This window comes from Filicampus tigris, chromosome 5 (genome assembly GCF_054856515.1).
Source record: "Filicampus tigris isolate MCC_2025a chromosome 5, RoL_Ftig_1.0, whole genome shotgun sequence".
Lineage (NCBI taxonomy): Eukaryota > Metazoa > Chordata > Actinopteri > Syngnathiformes > Syngnathidae > Filicampus > Filicampus tigris.
The window spans coordinates 23,082,501-23,104,648 of NC_141221.1; the positions used below are offsets into that span (position 1 = coordinate 23,082,501).

Genomic DNA, 22,148 nt, shown 5'->3' on the forward strand with positions numbered 1-22,148 from the left:
GAGCGGGGAAAAAAAAGCAAAAAGCAATGATTTTTATCACGTCTTAAGTTGCAGACTTATTTATAGAATAGAATAGAATACTTTATTGTCTGTCCTAATGGTGACAGAAATTCTTCTTCGACAGAGCTCACAAACACATTCACACATTCCCAACAAGACACACACACACAAAAAATAATATAAAATAAAAGAAAAATAAATAAATACCTAAATAAAATAAATAAAACATGTAATCAATGATCTATTTCAAATTGTTCAGAATGGTTGCGGCAGATGGAATGAATGAGTTCTTGCAAATATTTTTTCGGCCCAGTGGAATTTTATACCTTCTGCCTGATGGCAGTAGTTGAAATGAATGGTGGGATGAGAGGGGTCTTCTGTGATCAGAGTAGCCTTCCTGATCACCGAACGGTTGTAGGTTTCAGCCAGGGGGGTTTGTAGTGAACCACATATTTTGCTGGCCTGATTTATTATTCGGGAAAATCAGTGTTTGTGTTTAATGCTGAGCAGGTTGTACCAGGATGAAATTTTGAATGTAAGAATGGATTGAATGAGTGAGCGGTAAACCATTGTTTTGAAATGTCTTTACAGATATTAAAAGCCCTTAGATTCCTCAGGGTTATGAACCCTTAAGATGTTTTACTCACAGCTGTTTGCCAGGGTTCAGAGAGCCAGCATCTATTTCTCTGTCAAAATGTGTGCGCAAGTCCTCCAAGGCACCGTCATCTCCAAAAGCGCCCCACTCTGTATTGACGCACATCTGCCCCTCATCAACATCCAGCAACTCAAGGTTCCTCATTTGTTCCATGTAACAGGCATTCGTCCCTGTTCCTGTAAGAATTAAATGTGAGTATAAAGGACACTAGTACACTAGTAATCAGTAATGAAAAAACACCCATATTGATCAAATCTTTCTGAAAAATTCAATGATAATAGCACCAGAAAAAGTGTAATAGTGACAAATAATGAATTATTCCCATTCTACCGAACAGCCTGGTGTGGTCACTTTACCATTTTACTTTTTCGAGGTTGGGCGGTTAGAATGGAACCGTTCCTCAGAACCTCTTCCAACCTTGTTTGAGAACGCAGGCTGAGGAGAGCCGTGACATCGCTGTCATCATCTGTGTTTCCGTAAGATATGCGGCACAGATCGCCAATGCACATTTTTACGAGCGGCGTGCCCATTGCCGGGTCCATTCAAGTGAATGACAGCGAGCCCCATATTTACTATATCCATACGTTCCTCTTTTGGAGCGGCCGCACAATGCACAATCAAGGAAGACAAAGGTTGCTAAAGAACGAGCACGTGGTCTACAATAAAGACGAAAGTGGGAATATATTGAACAATGGGATTCACTCTCATTCACTTGAATGGACCCATTCAAGTGAATGACCACAGTGACATGCACACTGCTCATGTCATTTTTTTTTACTATTTCATCCATTGGTACATACAGTACATGTATGAAATTGTAAAGACTGTTTAAGGAGTGTGCTCAACGAGGTTGAAGAAGAATCAGAGTATCGGCTAAAAACATAGAAATCACTGCCACATGGGAACATCTAAATTGAAAAATGTAATAAAGTGAAACATTAAAAGGGGAGTCAACGAAAGCATTTTTTTTTTTTAAGAATATGTTCTATGCAGGCCCACTAGTTGAAACAAGTCATTCTGATTAATATTGCGTTTGTGGAATATGAAAAATCCCCCCCGTTTTGAGCCAGTGGATTATTCTGTTACACCCTCGCTGTGCAAAGGAGAGATTCCGCCGTTCCTTCTTGCCTGCTGCTGTCAGACTCTTTAACAAGAACATTGTGTAGTCTCTACAAACTGGCGGTCATTAGTGCAATTGTGCAGTCCTGCACCTGAGCTTGTATCGTGCAATACCCAATATTCCCCACTACTGTAATACCGTGCAATACTCAACATTCCCCACTACTGTTAGTCTAGTTTTATTTTTATCCAATGCTGTTCCTTACATTTCACTACAGCACTGCAGCACTGTCACTTAGAGTATTTTTTCCTCTGTACTATGTACAGGCCGAAATGAGTGTTCCTCATATTTTTTATGTAGATGTAGGTTGGTGTGTATACACGTGTGTATATACACATGTTACTGCGTATATCTACATAGGTTTGATTCTAAATGTTTGCCGTCAATGTTATACATTAATGGCCACATTATGCCGCCGCCCCTGTGTGACCTATATCTTTGCTACTGTAACAATGAAAATTTCCCCACTGTGGGATCAATAAAGGCATTCTTATTCTTATTATTCTTATTCTTATTCTTATTCAGAATAAAGAAATCAAAGGAATACATTTGGGGAGAGGAGAACAAAAGATTTCCCTGTTTGCCGATGATATATCGTTACAATTTTCCCGCTCAGAACGAGCTTTGGAACAGTTATTTTCAATTGTGGACCAATATGGTACTTTTTCTGGGTACATATTCAATGTTTCTAAAACACAAATTCTTACTTTCAATTAGAGCCCCTCAGGAAACATTAGATCGAGGTATAAGTTGAAATGGAAAGATGATTTCATGAGCTATTTGGGAGTAAATATATCTAGAGATTTATCAAAATTATTCTTACTCAACTTTGTTGCTCTGTCCAACAGAATTAAAAATGATATAAGGAGATCGGAGTCTTTACCTTATCTCAATTTTGGGTCAGGGTTTGCGTTTAACTTTGTTTCTTTATATTTAGGGGCCTTGCAACCGGGGAACTTTTCCTCCGAGGATAAATATCTTTTTCAGATTCTTAGTGCTGCAGGTAGGAAGGCCATCACAAGGTGGTTAAAATCAGAAAGTCCTACGACAGATGAATCGATTGACATTATTACATTTTCAAAATGGAAAGTATTACCTTCGCAATATGATTACAACAATCTGTGTTTTTGAGAAAATGGGAAAAATGGATCAAGTATATTTCACAAGACCATCATTTGTTTAATGTTAACTTGAGGCACGAGAACGCATTTTGTGAATTTTTGTACTCATCACAATTTGGTTTCACTCTTTTGAGTTCTTTTGTCAATGTTTGATAGTGTAAAGGTCCACCCAAGGGTCCTTGTTGCAGTGAGTTTTGAATTACTATAAAATGTTATTTGAGTAAGATGGTGGAAGGCAAAAATATTAATTGCTGTAAAATTAAGGTGCTGTGAGTTACAATTGTGCGGACATGACTGGAATGTGCAGTGGTATTGATGATTATCGTGCAAAACAAATTGTTGGACATCTGAACCATGAAAATGTTTAATATAAAGAAAATTTAACAAAAAAGAAAGAAAAAAACTACGCTCAGCACTCCACAATCAAAATCTCTCTCTCAATCAAACTAAGCCCATTTCACTATCGACTGACAGCAACACGCCCAGCTTGTCTTGCATGTTGTGAAATGCGCTATACAACTAAAATTGTATTGTATTGCATGTGCAATCCGCCAATACACTGCTTCAGCACTCACATTGTCATTGAAAGCTACATGTCCTTGAAAGCGACAAATCAGGCCAGAAATCTTGGTGTGGTAATGACTCCACTTCAAAAGCCATTACTGAATATGCCTATTACCACTTGATAAACATAGCGTTCATGCTTTTATTTTCAGTAGTAAGGTTGAGGGGAAAAATATTGTGGGATTTATTTGCTCCCACAAGGCCTGGTCGCATTGGTATCATGAATGGAAAAATGAATTCTGAAGTCTATGAAGACATTTTGCAGGAGAATTCAAGACCACCCATCAGGATGGGAGATGCACCAGCAGACTCGACTTGTATCCCCCAATTAGAAGCTTGGGTGCCTAAAAAGTTTTTTTTTTTAATTATTATATTTCATCATCGTAGAAAACCCTACAAAGTCTATCCTTTGCTACGGTTACTAATTTGCATACTACGTTTAATGTTCTTGTGTGAAAAATTAGTTCACGTTACTTAAAGTGGAAGTCTACGCAAACATTTTTTTTTTTTTCTCAAGAATATGTTCAATGCAAACCCACCAGTTGAAACAGGGCATTCTGATAAATATTGCGTTTGTGGAATAAGTCTTAATCCACTAGTTTTTAGCCATCTCTGGGGGCGGCCATTTTGACTTCTGTCGATTGAAAATGACATCACAACTGTTCACAACGACCAATCACGGCTTAGATTCAGAAAACAGGTCAGCCGTGATTGGTTGTTGTGAGCAGTTGTGATGTCATTTTCAGTAGACAGAAGACAAAATGGCCGCTCCCAGAGATGACTAAAAACGAGTGCATTTTGCTGCTTAACTTATATTCCAAAAACGCAAAAATTAATCAGAATGCCGTGTTTCAACTAGTGGGCCTGCTGGGAACATATTCTTGAAAAATATGTTTCGGTTGACTTCCACTTCCATCGATTGAAGATGTGTCAAAATGCATGGACAAATGGCATATTTAATTGAATCTTGAAGTGAGGGGATGATATAGTTGTGATTCCCACCCATAGCAGCCATCCTTTAAATTTTCAGTTTATTATTATTAGATTAGATTATGAAAACTCACCTACGATGAGACCAATTTCACAGTTGTGATCATCATAGCCACAGGTCATCATAGCTCCCACTGTGTCGTTAATGACTGCCATAATGTCAACACTGATGTCCTACAATAAGAAGAAGACAATTATTGATCACACAGTGGGGAAAATCACTGTTTACCCACAGCAATGTATGACAATTGGCAAATAGTTATTTTTTTAACCACTACCTAAGGGTTTAATGCTTTCCACACATCAGGGTGTTTGTTTTAAATTCCACATTTGCGGTGTCATTATTATTTTTTTTAATACAGTTAAAGCAACACTGTGTCATATGTCAGTTTTTGTTGATTATGGCGGCGCCATGTGCACAAAAGCGGTAGCGTTTCGAAAAAAGTCAACCACATTTCCTGAGCTTTTTTGTTTGTTTTGGGGCCTCTGCCATGACACCAGTAATAACACATAGACGTTCGAAACGACTTCCATCCTTATAGTGAAAGGAGAAAGTGAGTATGCCGTAAAGCAATTCAGGACATTTTTATTTTTTATTGTGTGCCAGGGTTGCTCCCATCCTCCTCAAAGTTGCTTAGTGCCAGTAAAAAACATACAGACCCCCCCGGGCATGACATAAGTGCCATTCAACTGCTTGTACATCAATGTTTCATCAAAACATTCAACATTCGAAAGAGTTGTAAAGTTTTTTTTATTACGGTCGAATTCTTGCCCAGTGCCTCTTTAATATCACTAATTCGATATATCTCGTTTAAATCAAGTACAATTCCATTTTCAAGCTCTCAATGGCATTTGAGACAATGTAAATTTGAAAGAAGAACGAAAACAGGAAACAATGGATTTCAGCACAGATTAGTTTTTGGTGAAAATTATTCAATGTCATCCTCTGTTCTACTGCTATTTAGGGCTACAAAAACGATGGCTGTACATTTTTAGGCATGATTACTGATGAATGTTTGGAGATAAGCTTGTTAGTTTTGAAAGTATAGATATATTCCTATGCTTCAGCTTTCACTGGACACACACATAGCTATTCTGATACTGATAACACTGAATGATAATGCAATCACATAACGACACGTACATTTTTAAGAATAGGCAACTCTTCCTGGAAAGGAGGGGCTGGCACTGATTTCTAACCCATTATCTTATTAGGGGTGGTTGCCTGACTTTGTGATCCCATGGAAAACGGGCTCACCTGTTTTCTGAAGCTGAGCCATGATTGGTCGTTACCTGAGCAGTTGTGATATCATTTTCAGTTGACAGAAGTGACAAAATGGCCACTCCCTGAAAAGGCTAAAAAGGGGTGGATTTTGCTGCTTAACTCATCTTCCACAAACGCAATATTTATCAGAATGCCGTGTTTCAACTAGTGGGCCTGCTGGGAACATATTCTTGAAAAAAAAATGTGTTTGGGTTGATTTCCTCTTTAAATACTCAAAGACAAATTTATGTCATGTGGACGCAACATCACCTGTAAACATTACAAGAATCGAAGTGTAGGAATTACACTGTGGATGCTTGTGGACAAGACAGGACAAGTTGTACACATCGTAAAAAAGAGTCCCAAGAATTTGGACAGATAGTGACTTAAACCCTTTATAGACCTGATCTGAGAGCATTTACTAAGATTCAGACCCGCAATTAACATTGCACGAAAGGTAGACTTACGTAGAGCCAATTGTTAAAACGACACGGAATTTGAGTGCAAAAGCTTTTACCTTGTTTGCATATCACAGGCTGAGTATTTTAAATATAGGTGAGTATGGTAATAGCAATTAGCTGCTCATCACTTTGGGATAACCACAAAAGCTATCATACATGATTGGTTATGCAGTCAATTGTTTACCCCGGACAAACCACGTCATGCTTGATCCGATTGGGAGGGAGTTGCCGCCCCAGCCCAGCCGAAACCGGAAAGCCTAGACACTTGTAAAGACGTCACACCCACGCCCTTACGGGACAGTCCGTGGGAAAACAAGAGTAAGTCCTTATTGTGAACACCAGGGATGGTTTTGAAGCCATACATGAACAACTTTCAGCCACATCCCTGGTTGCAGAGGGGGGTATGTGTTATGTTTGGCGACACATACTGCACTTTTATTCCCAATAACATCGCCCCTGACGGAAGTCTATCCAAATTCTGGAGGGGCTTCAAGCCCTTTACAATGAATCAAAGGACCACTCAGGGGTCAGTAACCCCTTCACCAATTTATTGAAGAAATTGTTTTGTCAAGTGGTCTGGACTCATTAGTATTCTTTTAGTTAGCTTGTAGGTGTAGTAGGTGTTTTTTCTCTTTGTGTTTGTTGTTGCATTCCCTGCATTAGTGCTCTGTTGGTGCAGTGCATCACCCTTTTGTGGTTAGGAAACTTGACAAACCTCCGCCTTATCAGATGGCACAACGTGTGGCCCTCCTAAATGATCTGGAGACAATGGAACTTTCTGAGGAGATCCTGGAGATGGAGGGCTCACCTTGTTTGGTCCCAGACAACTACAACCCAGAGCCCTACCCTGACATCATCTTTTGGCCAGAAGTCAACGACGAGCTCTAGTTTAGGGTCTACGTTTCACATGCCCAAGTGTTACTAATGTTAATACACGTTACCGCTGTTGCAGGAAATGATGTTGTTAATATATGTGCTCATTTGCTATGTGCAGGAAGGTTCCATAAAGAGGCTTTGCCTGTGTCAGCAAGCTTTGCTGGGGCCCTTTGGGTGTCTAGAGGTTCTAGATCCAAACCCAATATTCCAGTAAAAAAACAAATGTTTACTGTTTTCCATGTTGTGCACACGCTTCTATCCCCGGGACTCGTCGACCTAAGTCAAACCTCCAAGGGGGAGGGCCCGGCGATCATTTACTACACATTACTGTAAAGGCCCATCACATCATGTTTTGGGAGGTGACCTTACAGCCACCTCAACAGGGGGGGTTATATTCCTATGCTGCATCTTTCACTGCAAACTAGGACACACACATGTTCGCTGTTCTGATAAAACTGATGACACTGAATGATAATGCAATTACATAACGACATGTACGTTTTAGAATAGGCAGCTCTTCCTGGAAAGGAGGAGCTGGCACTGATTTCTAACCCATTATCTCATGAGGGGGGGTTTCCTGACTTCCTGATCCCACGGGAGACGCAGGTACGACCCAGTGCGGCTGTTTCTACTCGACCATAGAGTTTGTATTTCCTATTTGCTATGTTAAATACTCAAAGACAAATTTAATATATCAGATTTTCATTTGGACACAATAGCACCTGTAAACATTACAAGAACCGGGGTGGAGGAATTCCATTGTGGCTACTTTTTTTCCCTGACAAGGCCTAAGGGTCTCTCCCTTGGTCATTCATTCATTACACTTTTTACTGCAAACCCATCAGTCCGTTTGAACATCAGTTCAATATATTTGTGCTATCCATTGTTGTTGCTCTCTGTCAATATATTTGTTACGGCCCACGTTGGGTCGTGGCCGTTTTATTTGTGTGTGTAGGTGTGCATGCATGTGTGTGTGTGTGTGTGCACTCCCCAGTCAGTCCCTGGCTGGGGCTGACTGTGGGTGACGCAGACAGTCCCTTGTATTTTGATTTTGTAACCGCTGTCAGTGTTAGTGCATGTTTTTCCATTTACCCATTCCAAGATGGCAAGGAGGAGGGGTCTTAACAATATTATATCAATTTGTATGATAGCACAAGCGTGTATAAAAAAAATTAAGTGCCGTAAATTAGGGCGCAAACAAGTCAGTCCGCTGTTACACTATTCAATATATTTGTGCTATCCATTGTTGTTGCTCTCTGTCAATATATATCAATTTATATGATTGTACAAGCGTGTTTAAAGAAAAAAAAAAATTAAGTGCCATAAATTAGGGCTGGTCGATAGGAACCAAAACTCATAGCACAGAATAAATTGCATCCCTTCATGGCATTCATTTATAATCTAATATGAACGCTTACACACACGCACACACGCACACGCGCACACCCCCACACACACACACACACAAAAATGTATTTTTCTTAAAAAGACGGCAGCTTACAGTCCTGCGTAAAGATGAAAATGACTTGCCAGACCTGATTCGCAGATGCTACATGTGCGCAAAGGTTCAGGAGCAGAAGTCCCTGTACCAGGTCGAATAAATATTCAGGTAGTTATTTTGCAAATAGTTATTTTCATTGTTCAATAAAATAGTGCTCTTTTTTTTCCCACTGTATTTTTAAATTCAGGCATTTTTTTTCCTGGATGGATACTTTAAGTTCAGCTTTTTAATTAATTTGAAAGAGAACTTCCACTGCGTTTTTTTTTGTAAGAGTTCAAAATGTGTTCATTTAATAAATAAAATGTAATTTTCTGGAACATAGATGGACTGCATGGATTTCATAAGCAACAATCTTCATTTTACATGTCAAACACTGTTTGCGTCTCTTAGTGCTTTCTTTTCCGTGGAAACCAGGTCGAAATGGCTCTTTGAGTGTAAAAGGTTGCCGAGCCCTGCCCTAACCGTAAATTTACTCAACTTTAATAAATCTATTTAATATTTGTAAATGTTCCAAAATAAACTGGCCCTTTCGGAACACAATAAAAACAAAATAAAGTTATTGTCATCATTTGTTCATGATCATCTCATTTGCAGGATCTGCTGCACACTTACCCCTCGTTTATTCACAGATTTCTGCAGGAGTTTGACAACATCTTCTCCTTCTACTCCGCTGGCCCTGAAGGCTTTGGTCCAAGAAATCAATATACTCTGAATAAGGGTGAAATGAGTGGGTATAAAAACACATACATTTACACATGTACACCAAAGTACTTTAATACTTAATAACTAACAACAATCACACGTATCACAACTAGGTCTGAGAATAAAACAAACAAACAAAAATCAGCTAACAAAGCAAAGTCAACCAAATGAGTTGGTCGACATGAAAATTTCAGTCTCAAAATACATGCTTATACTTCATCATTTCAAAACTATATTTGCATATTTCCATATTTTAAGGTTTGGGGTCACTTCAAACTAAAAAATTGCATAGGCAAGAATAAAGTTTTATTCTTACTTCAAATTGGAGCTGTGATATCTTGGAGAGGATACATCGTGCACGATGTGTATGCAACTATGAGCCGGCCGGCACGTACTTTACTAGTAAAGTTACCTTTTTTTTTAGTTTTTTTTTAAATGATGTATGTATCCTACCATCGCTAGTTAGAATGTACTCTGTTGTTTGAAGACTACAGTCTGTCATGTATTCATTTTGCAAATAATGCTGTGTATGAGTGCCACACCTCATGCCTTTCACAAAGTGCAGCTCACGGTATGGTACTGCTAAAAAGTAAAGTACCACTGAACAACCTAAAGTGTTGTCACAGTACTTCCCATTACTACTTTACTGGAGCCTTGCATCTTCCACTAAATAGCCGTGTCCAGTTCAACTCATTTGGTGCAAATTGAAGCTTCTCCAGCTAACATACACACTAGGCATGGGCCGATATTAGATTCTGATGGTATGATAACCGTGAACAAAAATATCACAGAATTAAAATGACTTTTCAAAAAATATATATTTGGGTAAATAAAAACAGCATTTTTTTCCCCACTGAACAAAATAGACTTTATTTTTAAACTAAATATAGAGTACTTGGTAGATAAAAAATATGTAAGTTCAAATAATGAAGTAAGTGTTAACATTGTTTTTCTGTTTTAATTATTCTTAATAAGTCCCAGTGTCCCATCACTGGTGAGCTATTTTTAAAACAGACCCGTGGGCTAATCATGTCCTTTTGGCTAACTTTTTTTTTTAGGACAATGCACATTAATCAGAGCAAAAAGGCATCCATGCTTGCAGTGTCTCTTTTGTCTTGCGCTCTCTCTCCTCTGTGCTTAACTGCTCACCCCTCCCCTCTCTGCTCGCTAGGAAGTGGGGAAAAAATGTTAATCGGAGGAAATTGATTTCAAAGAGACAGCTCGTTTACTCAACTCTGCAAGTGGCCAACCTTATTCTGCCCTGCTTAAACGTTCCCAGGTGAAGGCTGATATTAGCAGTTATTGAAACCTTGACTTTGTAAACCCACGTCCCACGGTATCCAGTAATCGGCCCATGCCTAATACAAACATGGATAAAAATGCTAGTACCCAACTTTTAATAACAGAAAAACCCACAGTGGTCACAGAAATAACTTTAATCTAATAAATGAAAATTTAAAAAAAGGAAAGAAAATTAACCAGTGAAAATTAGGCATTGCTTTTGAATTGTGGTTCAACAGAATTATGAAAAAAAAAAAAAAAAAAAAAAACCTGAAACAGTCTTGGACAAAAATAATGGTAACTCTTGAAAAGATAATTATTATTATAATTATAATTATTTTCTAACAATTTGACCATGCTGACATGTTCAACTAAGGTGCGTCCTCTAATTACAATCACAAGTGGCTTCAAACTTGTAAGCAGTTGGTTGAACTATGGACAAGCATGTTGAATATAAAAGCTACAAGACCATCTGCAAGCAGCTTGATGTTCCTGCGACTACACTTACACATATTTTTCGGAAATTCAAGAACTTCCTGACGATAGCTAACCACACTGGATGTGGCCGCAGGAGGAAAATTGATGACAAATTATAGAGACGGACAATACGAATGGTAACAAAAGTACCCAGAAATACCTCCAAAGAATTTAAAAGGGGAAGGTAAAGCAGTATATAAGTGATGATAAAAAGGGAGCGTGAATGTACCAAACTTCATGTTGGCAAGCTACAAAGCATCTGGGCGAATGTCTTCTGGATAGACGAGACAAAACTGGAACTTTTGGCAAGGCATGTCAGCTCTATGTTCACAGATGAAAAAAAGGAAGCCGACCGAGAAAAGAACACTGTACCTACTGTGAAACATGTAGGAGTCTCTGTTATGTTATGGGGCGCATTGCTACATCTGACACAAGATGTCTTGGAAAAATGAAATCTCAAGACTGTCCCAGGCCTGTTTCAAGCGTTTTAAAAAAGAATTCTTTGAACCAAAATTATAAAGTAATTTTCATTAAAACATTATTTATTATTACAGTTGTCAGATTCAAGTCATTTCTTTGAGTACTGTGGGTGTGGATTTTCTTTCAGAAACAGAGGAATGCCAACAATTTTGTCCATGTGTCTAGCTTAGCATAGCGCGCTCTCTGCGGAAATAGTGGTCTCTCTGGCAGTGATTGAGTGTGAGTGTAAAGAGACGTGACTACTGTGGCAAATGTATTCAAAAAATAAATAAAGCGCAGGCAAGAATGACAGTCGTGGCTGGATCATCAAATCCTCTTCATATTCATCGTCGCAGCCATTATTACAGCTGCGAGAGACACTTGAGCCGGCAAGCAAATGCAACACCAATACATCAACTTTAGTAATATTTTCAGAGGCGTGCTAATCATTTTCTGACATGTTTCCCAAATTTTGGGGATGGGGATGGTTAACCTGAGTAATAGATGGAATAGTCAATCCATCCATCCATCCATCCATCCATCCGGGAGCCTATCCCAGCTGTGTTTGTGCGAGAGGCGGGTTACACGCTAAACTGGTCGCCAGCCAATCACAGTCGATGGAATAATCGATTCTAAAAAGATTTGTTAGCAACAGCCCCACAAATAACATAAAAATTATTGGTGCACACAACAACAAAAACAAATTGCAAATGGAAGATCAGCGTCATGGCCCAAATTGCATCTGTGGTGTTATATTGGTCTATAACACAATGACAGTTGGACTAAAGCCCATTTTTTGGTATGTAAATTTACCACTGAAATATTTCTCACCTCATCCAAATTGCTCTGTTGACAAGGAAAAGAGAAGGTAAAGCCCAGAGGAAGCCTTTTGTCCTTTATTCCTAACTTCTCCAGGAAATTTGCCAGGCATTCAGCTATATGGTCAAATAACTGAAACAAAGTAAAATGACAGTCAGTGTACAGTGGTGTATATTCATTCATGTGAAGTTCAACCTACAGTACTCCCAATTCTCGAAGTCACACTTCACATTACCGCAAAGGAATCCGTGCATCATTTGTTCATTCATTTTTCAAAAATAAAACAGAAACTAAAATAAATAAATAAATAAATACTAATAATAAGAAGAAGCACAAGAAGAAGCACAAGAAGAAGAACAAGGACTTGTTTTCTCAATATTTGTTCCGAAAACCAATAGGGAAAAAATGATAAGGATTCGTTTTTCAATTATCGATGGAATGGAAAAAATGGAAAACAAAAACAGATAACAGGCAACTTTGACTTTTTATTTAATTTGTATATTTTCATATGCCACAAGTTGCACGAATTGGAAGGAAATACGAACCAGAAGGGAGCTATCAACTGACAGGCAGGAATTAAATTTATTTCTATAAAAATTTAGGCATTAGCATTTTATTGAAAAAAAAAATAACTGGCTAAATTTTTAAATGATTTTCATGTGGTTTGTTTTGTTGCAAATGTCAAATGTGGCAACGATACAAAAAAAACTAATCGGTGTGCATTTCATGACAAACTTGAAAAATGTTGACATTTTTAGGAAATAGTAAGTTGATAAACACTCTCCAGTAAAATTCTTAATGTCGCTTGAATGTCCGAAAAATATGGAAAATGTTCACCAAAATGTACAGTCCCCTCCAAAAGTATTGGGACAGCAAGGTCAATTTCTTTGTTTTTGTTGTACACTCAAGACATTTGGATTTCCAGTCAACAGATAAATATCACACAAAAGTTCAGAATTCCAGCTTTTATTTCCAGAGGTGGACATTCTGTCAGTGACGGACCGGTTCATCAGTCTGTCACTGACGGATGCCCGTTTTGCTGACGACTGACGGGACACTTTTTTAAAATGATGGACTAAGCAATGACGGAAGTGGATTTTCGTCCGACAGACCAACGGACCGACGGACTACCTGACAGACTTAACTGACGGACTGCCAATTACAATTCGGTTCGGCTCGAAAAATGGCGGCCTTATGATATATTTCTGTAACATATTTCTTTGCCTCCATGTTTGTTACCCCCCGGGCTGTTGTGTTTGTATGTTCGCAGTTACTAAATAAACAATAAAATAGAGTACATTACTGCTACTTTTGCGAAGCAGCTCGCACATCACTTCCGCTTATGACCAGAGAAGAAGCCGCTGCCGTCTTGTGAAACAAGATCAGCGGAACGTTTGCGTTTCTCCTCCCAAACTGGAAACAATTTTGTGGTTGACTCGAGCTGCAAGATTGTATGAACTGTACATAATGTGAAGTATTTCTTAATAAAACGTGTTTTACTCCGAATAATTTTTAACCACAATCCGATTCCGAAAGCTACGAAACAGTGACGTGACGTCTTCAGTCGGTACGTAGACTACCGAAGGACGATCCTCGCAAAAGTAGCAGTAATGTTTGTTATTTTCCTTAATTTTTTTTTTAGCAAACAAAACAGCCAGGGGTGGCAAACATGGATGCAAAGAAATAGTGTACCGAATACCGAATTGGGTTATCTGTGTTATGGTCGAATTTGTGTTTTGCCTTGTTGTGTTGTTTCCGAGGTAAAAGAATGCATCGCGCGGCTCGCTGGATGGGAAGGGATGCAAGCGAGAGGGAGAGGAGCAGAGGACGAAGAGGAGAGTCGTTGCACTTTTTTGACTGAACGGTTGTTGTACTGTATTGGCGTCGGCTGCGGCACACAGTAGCCGGTTGGACTAATAAAAACTACGTCTGACGGCGTGTTTTTGGAAGACGCTACAATATATTATAAAGCGTGTCATCATCGGCAGGCATGAAGGAGCGGATCCAATCTGGACACCTGATCACATCCGCTACTCACACCGGCTTGCTGCGGTGGGCGGGCCTGTTCTAATAATTAATCAATATCATTCCAGGGGCCGTACAAAACCTTCTTGCGTTCCGGATGTGGCCCGCAGGACTTGACTTTGAAATATGTGTGGTAAAGAACTCAGGACATACACCTTTTTGATGAAGCGACCCACTTTTCAGGTGAGCAAAAATATTGGAACAGACATTATTAAATTAACTTAAAGTGAATACCATTTAATATTTGGTAACATAACCCTTGCTTCCACAAGTGCATCAAGCCTGCAACCCAGTGACTTCACTAGACTAGACTGTTGCTTTCCTCATTTGAAATGCTTTTCCAGGCTTTTACTGCAGCCTCTTTCAGTTCTTGTTTGTTTCTGCAGGTTTATCCCTTCAGTCTCCTCTTCAGGAGGTGAAATGTGTGCTCTATTGGGTTAAGGTCCGTTGACTGACTTGGACAGTCAAAGAATTTCCACTTTTTTGCCCCTGATGAAGTCCTTTAATGTGCTGACAGTAGTTTTGATACCGATAGCAATATTTATTTCAATACTTTTTGCAAACCGGTTAAACACTCAAATGTCAATATTTTCCTTTATTTTAAAACAGACATTGGGAAAAATAATGTTAATTGGTGTGAAGAAAAAAAAAATTATGTTACGACCCCTCCTCGGTCTAACATAGGTGTGAGTGTTGGAAGGGGTAAATGAAAAACATGCACCAACAAAAAAGACAACCATTGCAAACAAAAAACAAACAAACAAGGACTGGCTACATCACCAGTAGTTGAATATGATCACGTGACGAGACTGCCATACGGCTACGTTTGATTTATGATCACGTGACGAGACTGCCATACGGCTACGTTTGATTGGTGAAACACAGTCACGTGGTAGAGCCTGGTGCAGGTCTCTAACAAAATAAACGCGCCTTTCTCTGAGAGAGACAGACAGAGACAGAGACAGACAAATAGACAGAGAGAGATAGACAGAGAGAGAGAGAAAAAGAGTACGCGGAGGGGATTTAAGTAACGGGTTCAATGTAGCCTAATGTAGCGGAGTGAGAGTACAGTTTCTTCTTCACAAATCTACTCACGTAACAGTAAAAAGTATAGTGATTTAAAACTACTCCTAGAAATACAAAATTTCCGCAAACTTACTCAAGTAAATGTAACGGAGTAAATGTAACTTGTTACTACCCACCTCTGCCGAACCACAGTAAACCGTGACGACAGACTCGAAGTTTCAGCTTTATATCTTTATTGTTGGTTCGGAGGACGATGGGGAATGTTTTGAGTTAATGGCGTGTGAAAAGTAAATGCGAGTTTTTGTTAACGTTAATTAACATTCTGGATTGCCATTTGTTCCACTGTGATCAGTGTGTCAACAACCCCGCCCTGATGGCTTATTTTTTGAATGGATAGAAGGCCATTACAGAACATGATCATTAATTGATGATTCATTTAATTTGAATATCATTACTTGTTCTAATTATTCAAAGGGTTTGTGTTTTGAAAAATTCATGAAACATTTAATGGACATAATTAGAAAAATAAACTGAGGCTCATTATATCATCTAGGGTAGGATTAGATATTGTGGGCTAATAAAATGTTTTACAAAAAGGTGTTTCAATATAATATTTAATTTATATAATGTTTATAAATTGCACTGTGAGGATCATGTTCTTTGATTTCTCCAGTGCTTTCAACACCATCCAGCCCACCCTACTGGGAGACAAGCTGGAGCGGGCGGGGGTGGCGCACCACCTCACCACATGGATCCAGGACTACCTCACAAACCGGCCGGCCACAGTATGTGAGGACACAGGACTGTGTGTCTGACGTGCTCCTCTGCAGCACGGGGGCCCCACAGGGAACTGTCTTGGCTCCCTTCCTGTTCACCCTCTACACCTCGGACTTCAACTACAACACCCCTACCTGTCACCTGCAGAAGTTCTCTGACGACTCTGCGATTGTCGGCCTCATCACAGGCGGAGATGATCGGGAGTACAGAGAACTTACTCAGGGTTTTGTGGACTGGTGCCAGCAGAACCGCCTCCTGATCAATGCGGGGAAATCCAAAGAAATGGTGGTGGATTTCGGTAGGCGCCAGCACTCTTCACCTGCACCAGTGAATATCCGGGGAACAGATGTTGAGAGAGTCTCAATTTACAAGTACCTGGGTGTTCATCTGAACAATAAACTGGACTGGTGCGACAACACAGACGCCCTCTATAGGAAGAGTCAGAGCAGACTCTTCCTACTCAGGAGACTGAGGTCTTTTGGGGTTCAGGGGACACTCCTCAGGAACTTTTATGACTCGGTGGTTGCATCGGTCACCTTCCAGGGAGTGGTCACCTGGGCAGGCGGCGTCTCGGCCCGGGACAAGAAGCGGCTGGACAAACTGGTCAAGAGGGCCGGCTCTGTCCTGGGCTGCTCCCTGGACTCTGTGGACTCGGTGGGGGACAGGAGGATGTTGGCCAAGCTGTCATCAATGCTGGGCAACCCGGACCACCCCCTCCAGGGCACCCTAACAGCACTCCACAGCACCTTCAGTGACAGACTGTTACACCCTCGCTGTGCAAAGGAGAGATTCCGCCGTTCCTTCTTGCCTGCTGCTGTCAGACTCTTTAACAAGAACATTGTGTAGTCTCTACAAACTGGCGGTCATTAGTGCAATTGTGCAGTCCTGCACCTGAGCTCGTATCGTGCAATACCCAATATTCCCCACTACTGTAATACCGTGCAATACTCAACATTCCCCACTACTGTTAGTCTAGTTTTATTTTTATCCAATGCTGTTCCTTACATTTCACTACAGCACTGCAGCACTGTCACTTAGAGTATTTTTTCCTCTGTACTATGTACAGGCCGAAATGAGTGTTCCTCATATTTTTTATGTAGATGTAGGTTGGTGTGTATACACATGTGTATATACACATGTTACTGCGTATATCTACATAGGTTTGATTCTAAATGTTTGCCGTCAATGTTATACATTAATGGCCACATTATGCCGCCGCCCCTGTGTGACCTATATCTTTGCTACTGTAACAATGAAAATTTCCCCACTGTGGGATCAATAAAGGCATTCTTATCTTATCTTATCTTATCATTGCAGCCTCTCGCTAGTTTCGTCCACGCTAACAAACAGCACTTTTGAACAATGTTCTGTTCGAAAATTCATAACGTGATTCAAATGTGCCATTCGGCAGCTATCTTTAAATGTAGTGAGCAGGGCGCGCTCGGCCACCCTGCAAGCACGAATGTGCTCACCGTGACAATGACGACGAAACAAACAACGTTATGTTCGGAAAATCCTAACGTTATTCAAATGTGATGATCATTTAGTCAAGCCGCATAAGAGGATAGTAAACAGTTGTATTCATTGTTTCTTCCTTGTTATCTATATTTTGGTTGGTTCATATATAACAGACAATGGTGATTTTAGTCGGCGTGTACTTCCGCCTTCATCAGAGTGTCACTGGTGTGGTAACTTGTGACGTGTCTTTATCAGCTGATCTTCCATGAGGGCGTGACTTATCTGTCAAAATTGACAGGCAAATCACGCCCCCTGCTGTCAGTTCACCCCTCCAGGATGCTGCTCCAGGTGGTGGATAGCAAAAAGTGACTTCTTCCTCTCTTAGGGAGGCAACGAAGAAGAACTTTTACTTTCGCGTTGCACGACGACGACGAGCGTTTAAAAGTGCAGGATTGTACCTTGTGGATAAAATGCACTACAGCATTCTAGTTAAGGTAAGTCAATTTTATGATAAAAATTAAAACTTTAACGTAGTTATTAGCGAACGTTCCGTCGTAATCGCCCGCTGCCGCGGTTGAAGCACAATTCCTCTCACAACCTGCAGCTTGGAATTTATGAATTCATTTTTCATTTTTAAAGTTACATTTATGGTATAACAAGTATTTATATGTCTGGGAACCATGTCTGGGGTTCGCAACAGCGTAACAGAGGCGTAAATCCCCCCAATATAAATTTTAAAATAAATATGATATATCCATCCATCCATTATCTGTACCGCTTATCCTCACAAGGGTCGCGGGGCGTGCTGGAGCCTATCCCAGCTGTCTTTGGGCAGTAGGCGGGGGACACCCTGAATTGGTTGCCAACCAATCGCAGGGCACACAGAGACAAACATCCGCACTCACAATCACACCTAGGGGCAATTTAGAGTATCCAATCAACTTACCATGCATGTTTTTGGAATGTGGGAGGAAACCGGAGTACCCGGAGAAAACCCACGCAGGCACGGGGAGAACATGCAAACTCCACACAGGGAGGCCGGAGCCGGGATCGAACCCACGACCTCTGAACTGTGAGGCGGACGTGCTAACCAGTCGACCACCGTGCCGCCCTAAATATGATATAAAATAATAATAATAATAATAATAATAAGTCCGACTCTACTTCGCGGTCTTTCACCTATCGCGCCGAGTTCTGGTCCCCATTAACCGCAATAAATGAGGGATCACTGTATAGTGTAGTGAACTGGTGAAAAACATTATCACGTGTCTTTCTTGACAAACGTCGTGGAACAAATTCGCATGGTTGTCCTTCAAATGTTTGGACAAATTTGACCTGTTGCCTCCCTTTGCGAGGCAGACTTTGTATAGGTCCGGTTGCACTGCGGTGCTTCTGTGTTCAGTGGCTAGCTATTGCCATTCAGTTTGAACAAGAAGTACTTTCACACCGTACTTCGGGTCATCATTTTATCAACGAGTACGGGCTTTTCTGTAGCTATGAGTCACTGATAGAGTAGTGGTACACGCGCCTGAGTTGTGTGCGGGCAGCGTGGGATTGATTCCCGCTCAGTGATGGTGTCTGTGTGTGTGCCCTGCTTATAGGGTTGCGTCATGAAGGGCATCCGGGGTAAAATGCTTTGCCAAATCAATGATGCGAATCGAGCGTGTACTTGAATTCATTGTGGCGACCCCTGAGGGGATAAGCCGAAAGGATAACAACAACAACAATAACAACAACGGGCTTTTCTGTAGCTGTTATCTCTGTTCCTCGTTGTTTTCCACTTTCTTTGTCTGCGCGACTTCACTTTCTCTCTCTGCCTGTGAGCATGTAGCACGGAGGCGGAGGCGCGTGGGCAACTAAGTCACACTCGCTGACCTCGCTGCGCTTAATTTAAAGAAAAATGTTCCAATTTACCAAATCAATGACATTCAATAAAATGAAATAAAAGTACCGTTTCTTTTTAAATGCGGGTATAGTACTGTTTTAAAAACTCTAGTATTGTGGTACTATACTGGTACCGGTATACCGTGCAACCCGAGTTGGCAGTGTCTTTTGGGCCATTGTCTTGTTGCATAATGAAGGTTCAGTTTGGTTGCGTTTGGTTGCATTTTTCAGTAAATTGCCGGAAAAACATGTTTTGTAGACTTCAGAATTCATTCATTCATTCATTCATTAAATGTAACTGGTCTCAGAGGTAACCTTATTTTGATGTCTCAACCAATTTCTGTACCCGCCCCAAAAATATTCTATCAATTTTTTTTTTTTTTCAATGGTTTTAAATAAAATCAGTAAAACAGTAGTCACATGTATTGTGGAGTGCAGCGAACCTCAGATCCACAGCCTCTCTTGAGATGATCAGGAATAGGATAAATCTGATTTTCCATGTCCACTTTTTGATCGCCATCACCCATGACTGTAACCAGAAGCACTCGGAAGGTGGATCCACCTAGGTCAAGCGCCAGAAATTCTCCTTGTTCTGAATACAAAATCAAACAGATATTAAAATCACACATAATACATATACAAAAGAGTGCGGTACAGTGGGAAGAGTGGTTAGCATATCCGCCACAAAGTTCTAAGGTTGTGTGTGTGGGCATGCATATATACATATACATATATACATATACATATATATACATATACATATATACATATAGATATATACATATACATATATACACACATATATACATACATACATACATATACATACACATATATATATACACATATATATATACGCATATATATATACACATATATATATATACATATGCATATACACATATATATACACATATATATATACATATATATACATATATACATACATATATACATACATACATATATACATACATATACATATATATACATATATACATATATATATACACATATATACATACATATATATATATGAATTAGTTCAAATTTTCTTCTTATCAGTTCAATGTATTGTGATATAGCTCATCTGAAAAATCCTATCCCTTTGATCAAGTTCTGATCCTTTTCCACAGTAATACTTTTAACTGGATTCATATTACTTTAAAAAAAAAAAATTTTTAAAGGACAGCTGTTTAATAAAATGAGCGCATTACCTGTTCCATCTGGAGTTGAGAGTACATAAGTTGGCAGCATCTTTACAGCAGCCGTGGGGTTAGTGTCTCTGCAAAGGCCTTTGTCCATTTCTCGCCGAAATCTCATTGATATATCCATCAGTTTTTCATCAGGCAGCTGAAGATCGTGTAAATACTTGTCCAACTGAACAGTTGGAGAAAAGAAACACATTTCCATGTCGTATATATACAGTATATCGACAAACACGTTCAAACACTGGCATATATTTGATATGTTACATGTTTTGAGTCACACCTTTTCAAAGAAAGCGCAAGAATGTTGACTTGTCAAACAAATACTGATAGACGGCAATCACATTCATATAAGTAGAAGGAAGGATAAATACTCAGATTTAAAATTAGTTCTAGTTTATTCCCAACCAACACCCTGTTTTGCCCACTGAAGAATGAACGTATCTAGCATGCGCAAGAGTGTTTGGTGCAGGGGAAGGCTGAAAAAACAAACAAAGGTAACTCTACCACAGCCTTGACCATCACTTGATTTATTTTAGAAAATATGATGGCGTCTCTCTGTCTAATTTCCTGCTATGCTATTTCTATTCTGGTGCGGATCCAACTACAGTACCCTCGTCCCAGTCTGGAATGTTGAACTGTAAGACTTGAAATTTCCCTGTACACTTCAGGTCTGGAAATGAGCAAATTTACAGAAATACAACTCAGCCGTTTCTTTGAACACTTGCCATTTGATCTACAATGCTAAAAAACAGCGAAACTCGCACTGCTATTTCAAACAGACATAAAGGAACGGGTGACTTGAAGTTTCAAAATAATGTTTTTGATCAGCATCCAATTTCAAGATTTCCCTAAAGGTGACAACGACATTATCTGAGTACAGAAGACGACAAGCGTGGCAGTCGTGTTACCCGTTTGACCAGTCTTCATGGTGGCAAACCTGAACGGATCATTCAGTACATGTCTTGCAAACATTTTTGATTTTTACAACAACTTCCAGTGGTGTTACTCACTTTACGTTCTTGATCATCATGGAGTTCGGCGCAGTAGTTGGTGAACAGACTCGAAGACATGGTTGTTGATGATTTAGTCGGTCTTTCTTCGAATGGTTAAATACAGATTATAGTATTTAAGTTAATGCATCAAGTTGTTTATACAAACACCACCCAGTTTCTTGTGTTTGCGTTTTTAAATTACGCAGTTAAAAACATTCCCAGCTTCCTGGTTTTGTCAGTTTGGTGAGGTCACGTAAATTCCCAGCGTTGATTGGGTGCGACTAAGGCAGAGAAAGAAAAGTAACCTCGAGCCTGAGGTACGTGCGGACACGGCCGCCATCTTTAACCGGGACTCGCCGTCATCTTTTGCATTTACTTGTATTGCGGTAGCTATATTTGCTCCAACAAATTAATCTTAACTCGTTGAATCATTTACCGATTTTGACATAGATTGATTAGACATAAACAGACATGCAGGTATGACA

At 39.8% G+C, this 22,148-nt stretch overlaps 1 protein-coding gene across 2 annotated transcripts in view; it reads right to left on the reverse strand.

Moving 5' to 3' along the window:
- Positions 1 to 22,148, reverse strand: part of hk2 (hexokinase 2) — a 52,243-nt gene that overhangs the window by 27,991 nt on the left and 2,104 nt on the right. Inside the window, exons 1-7 of one of the 2 annotated variants that reach the window (XM_086031790.1) lie at positions 21,682 to 22,017; positions 20,678 to 20,840; positions 19,904 to 20,052; positions 12,303 to 12,422; positions 9,165 to 9,260; positions 4,525 to 4,624; positions 648 to 831 (exon numbers count right to left, since the gene is read on the reverse strand). In XM_086031790.1, coding sequence (XP_085887916.1) covers positions 648 to 831; positions 4,525 to 4,624; positions 9,165 to 9,260; positions 12,303 to 12,422; positions 19,904 to 20,052; positions 20,678 to 20,840; positions 21,682 to 21,741 — 872 coding nt within the window. In that variant the 5' untranslated portion in view covers positions 21,742 to 22,017. Of the gene's footprint in view, positions 1 to 647; positions 832 to 4,524; positions 4,625 to 9,164; positions 9,261 to 12,302; positions 12,423 to 19,903; positions 20,053 to 20,677; positions 20,841 to 21,681; positions 22,018 to 22,148 lie in introns of those variants that run through there. The other variant, XM_086031791.1, reaches the window with a different exon arrangement.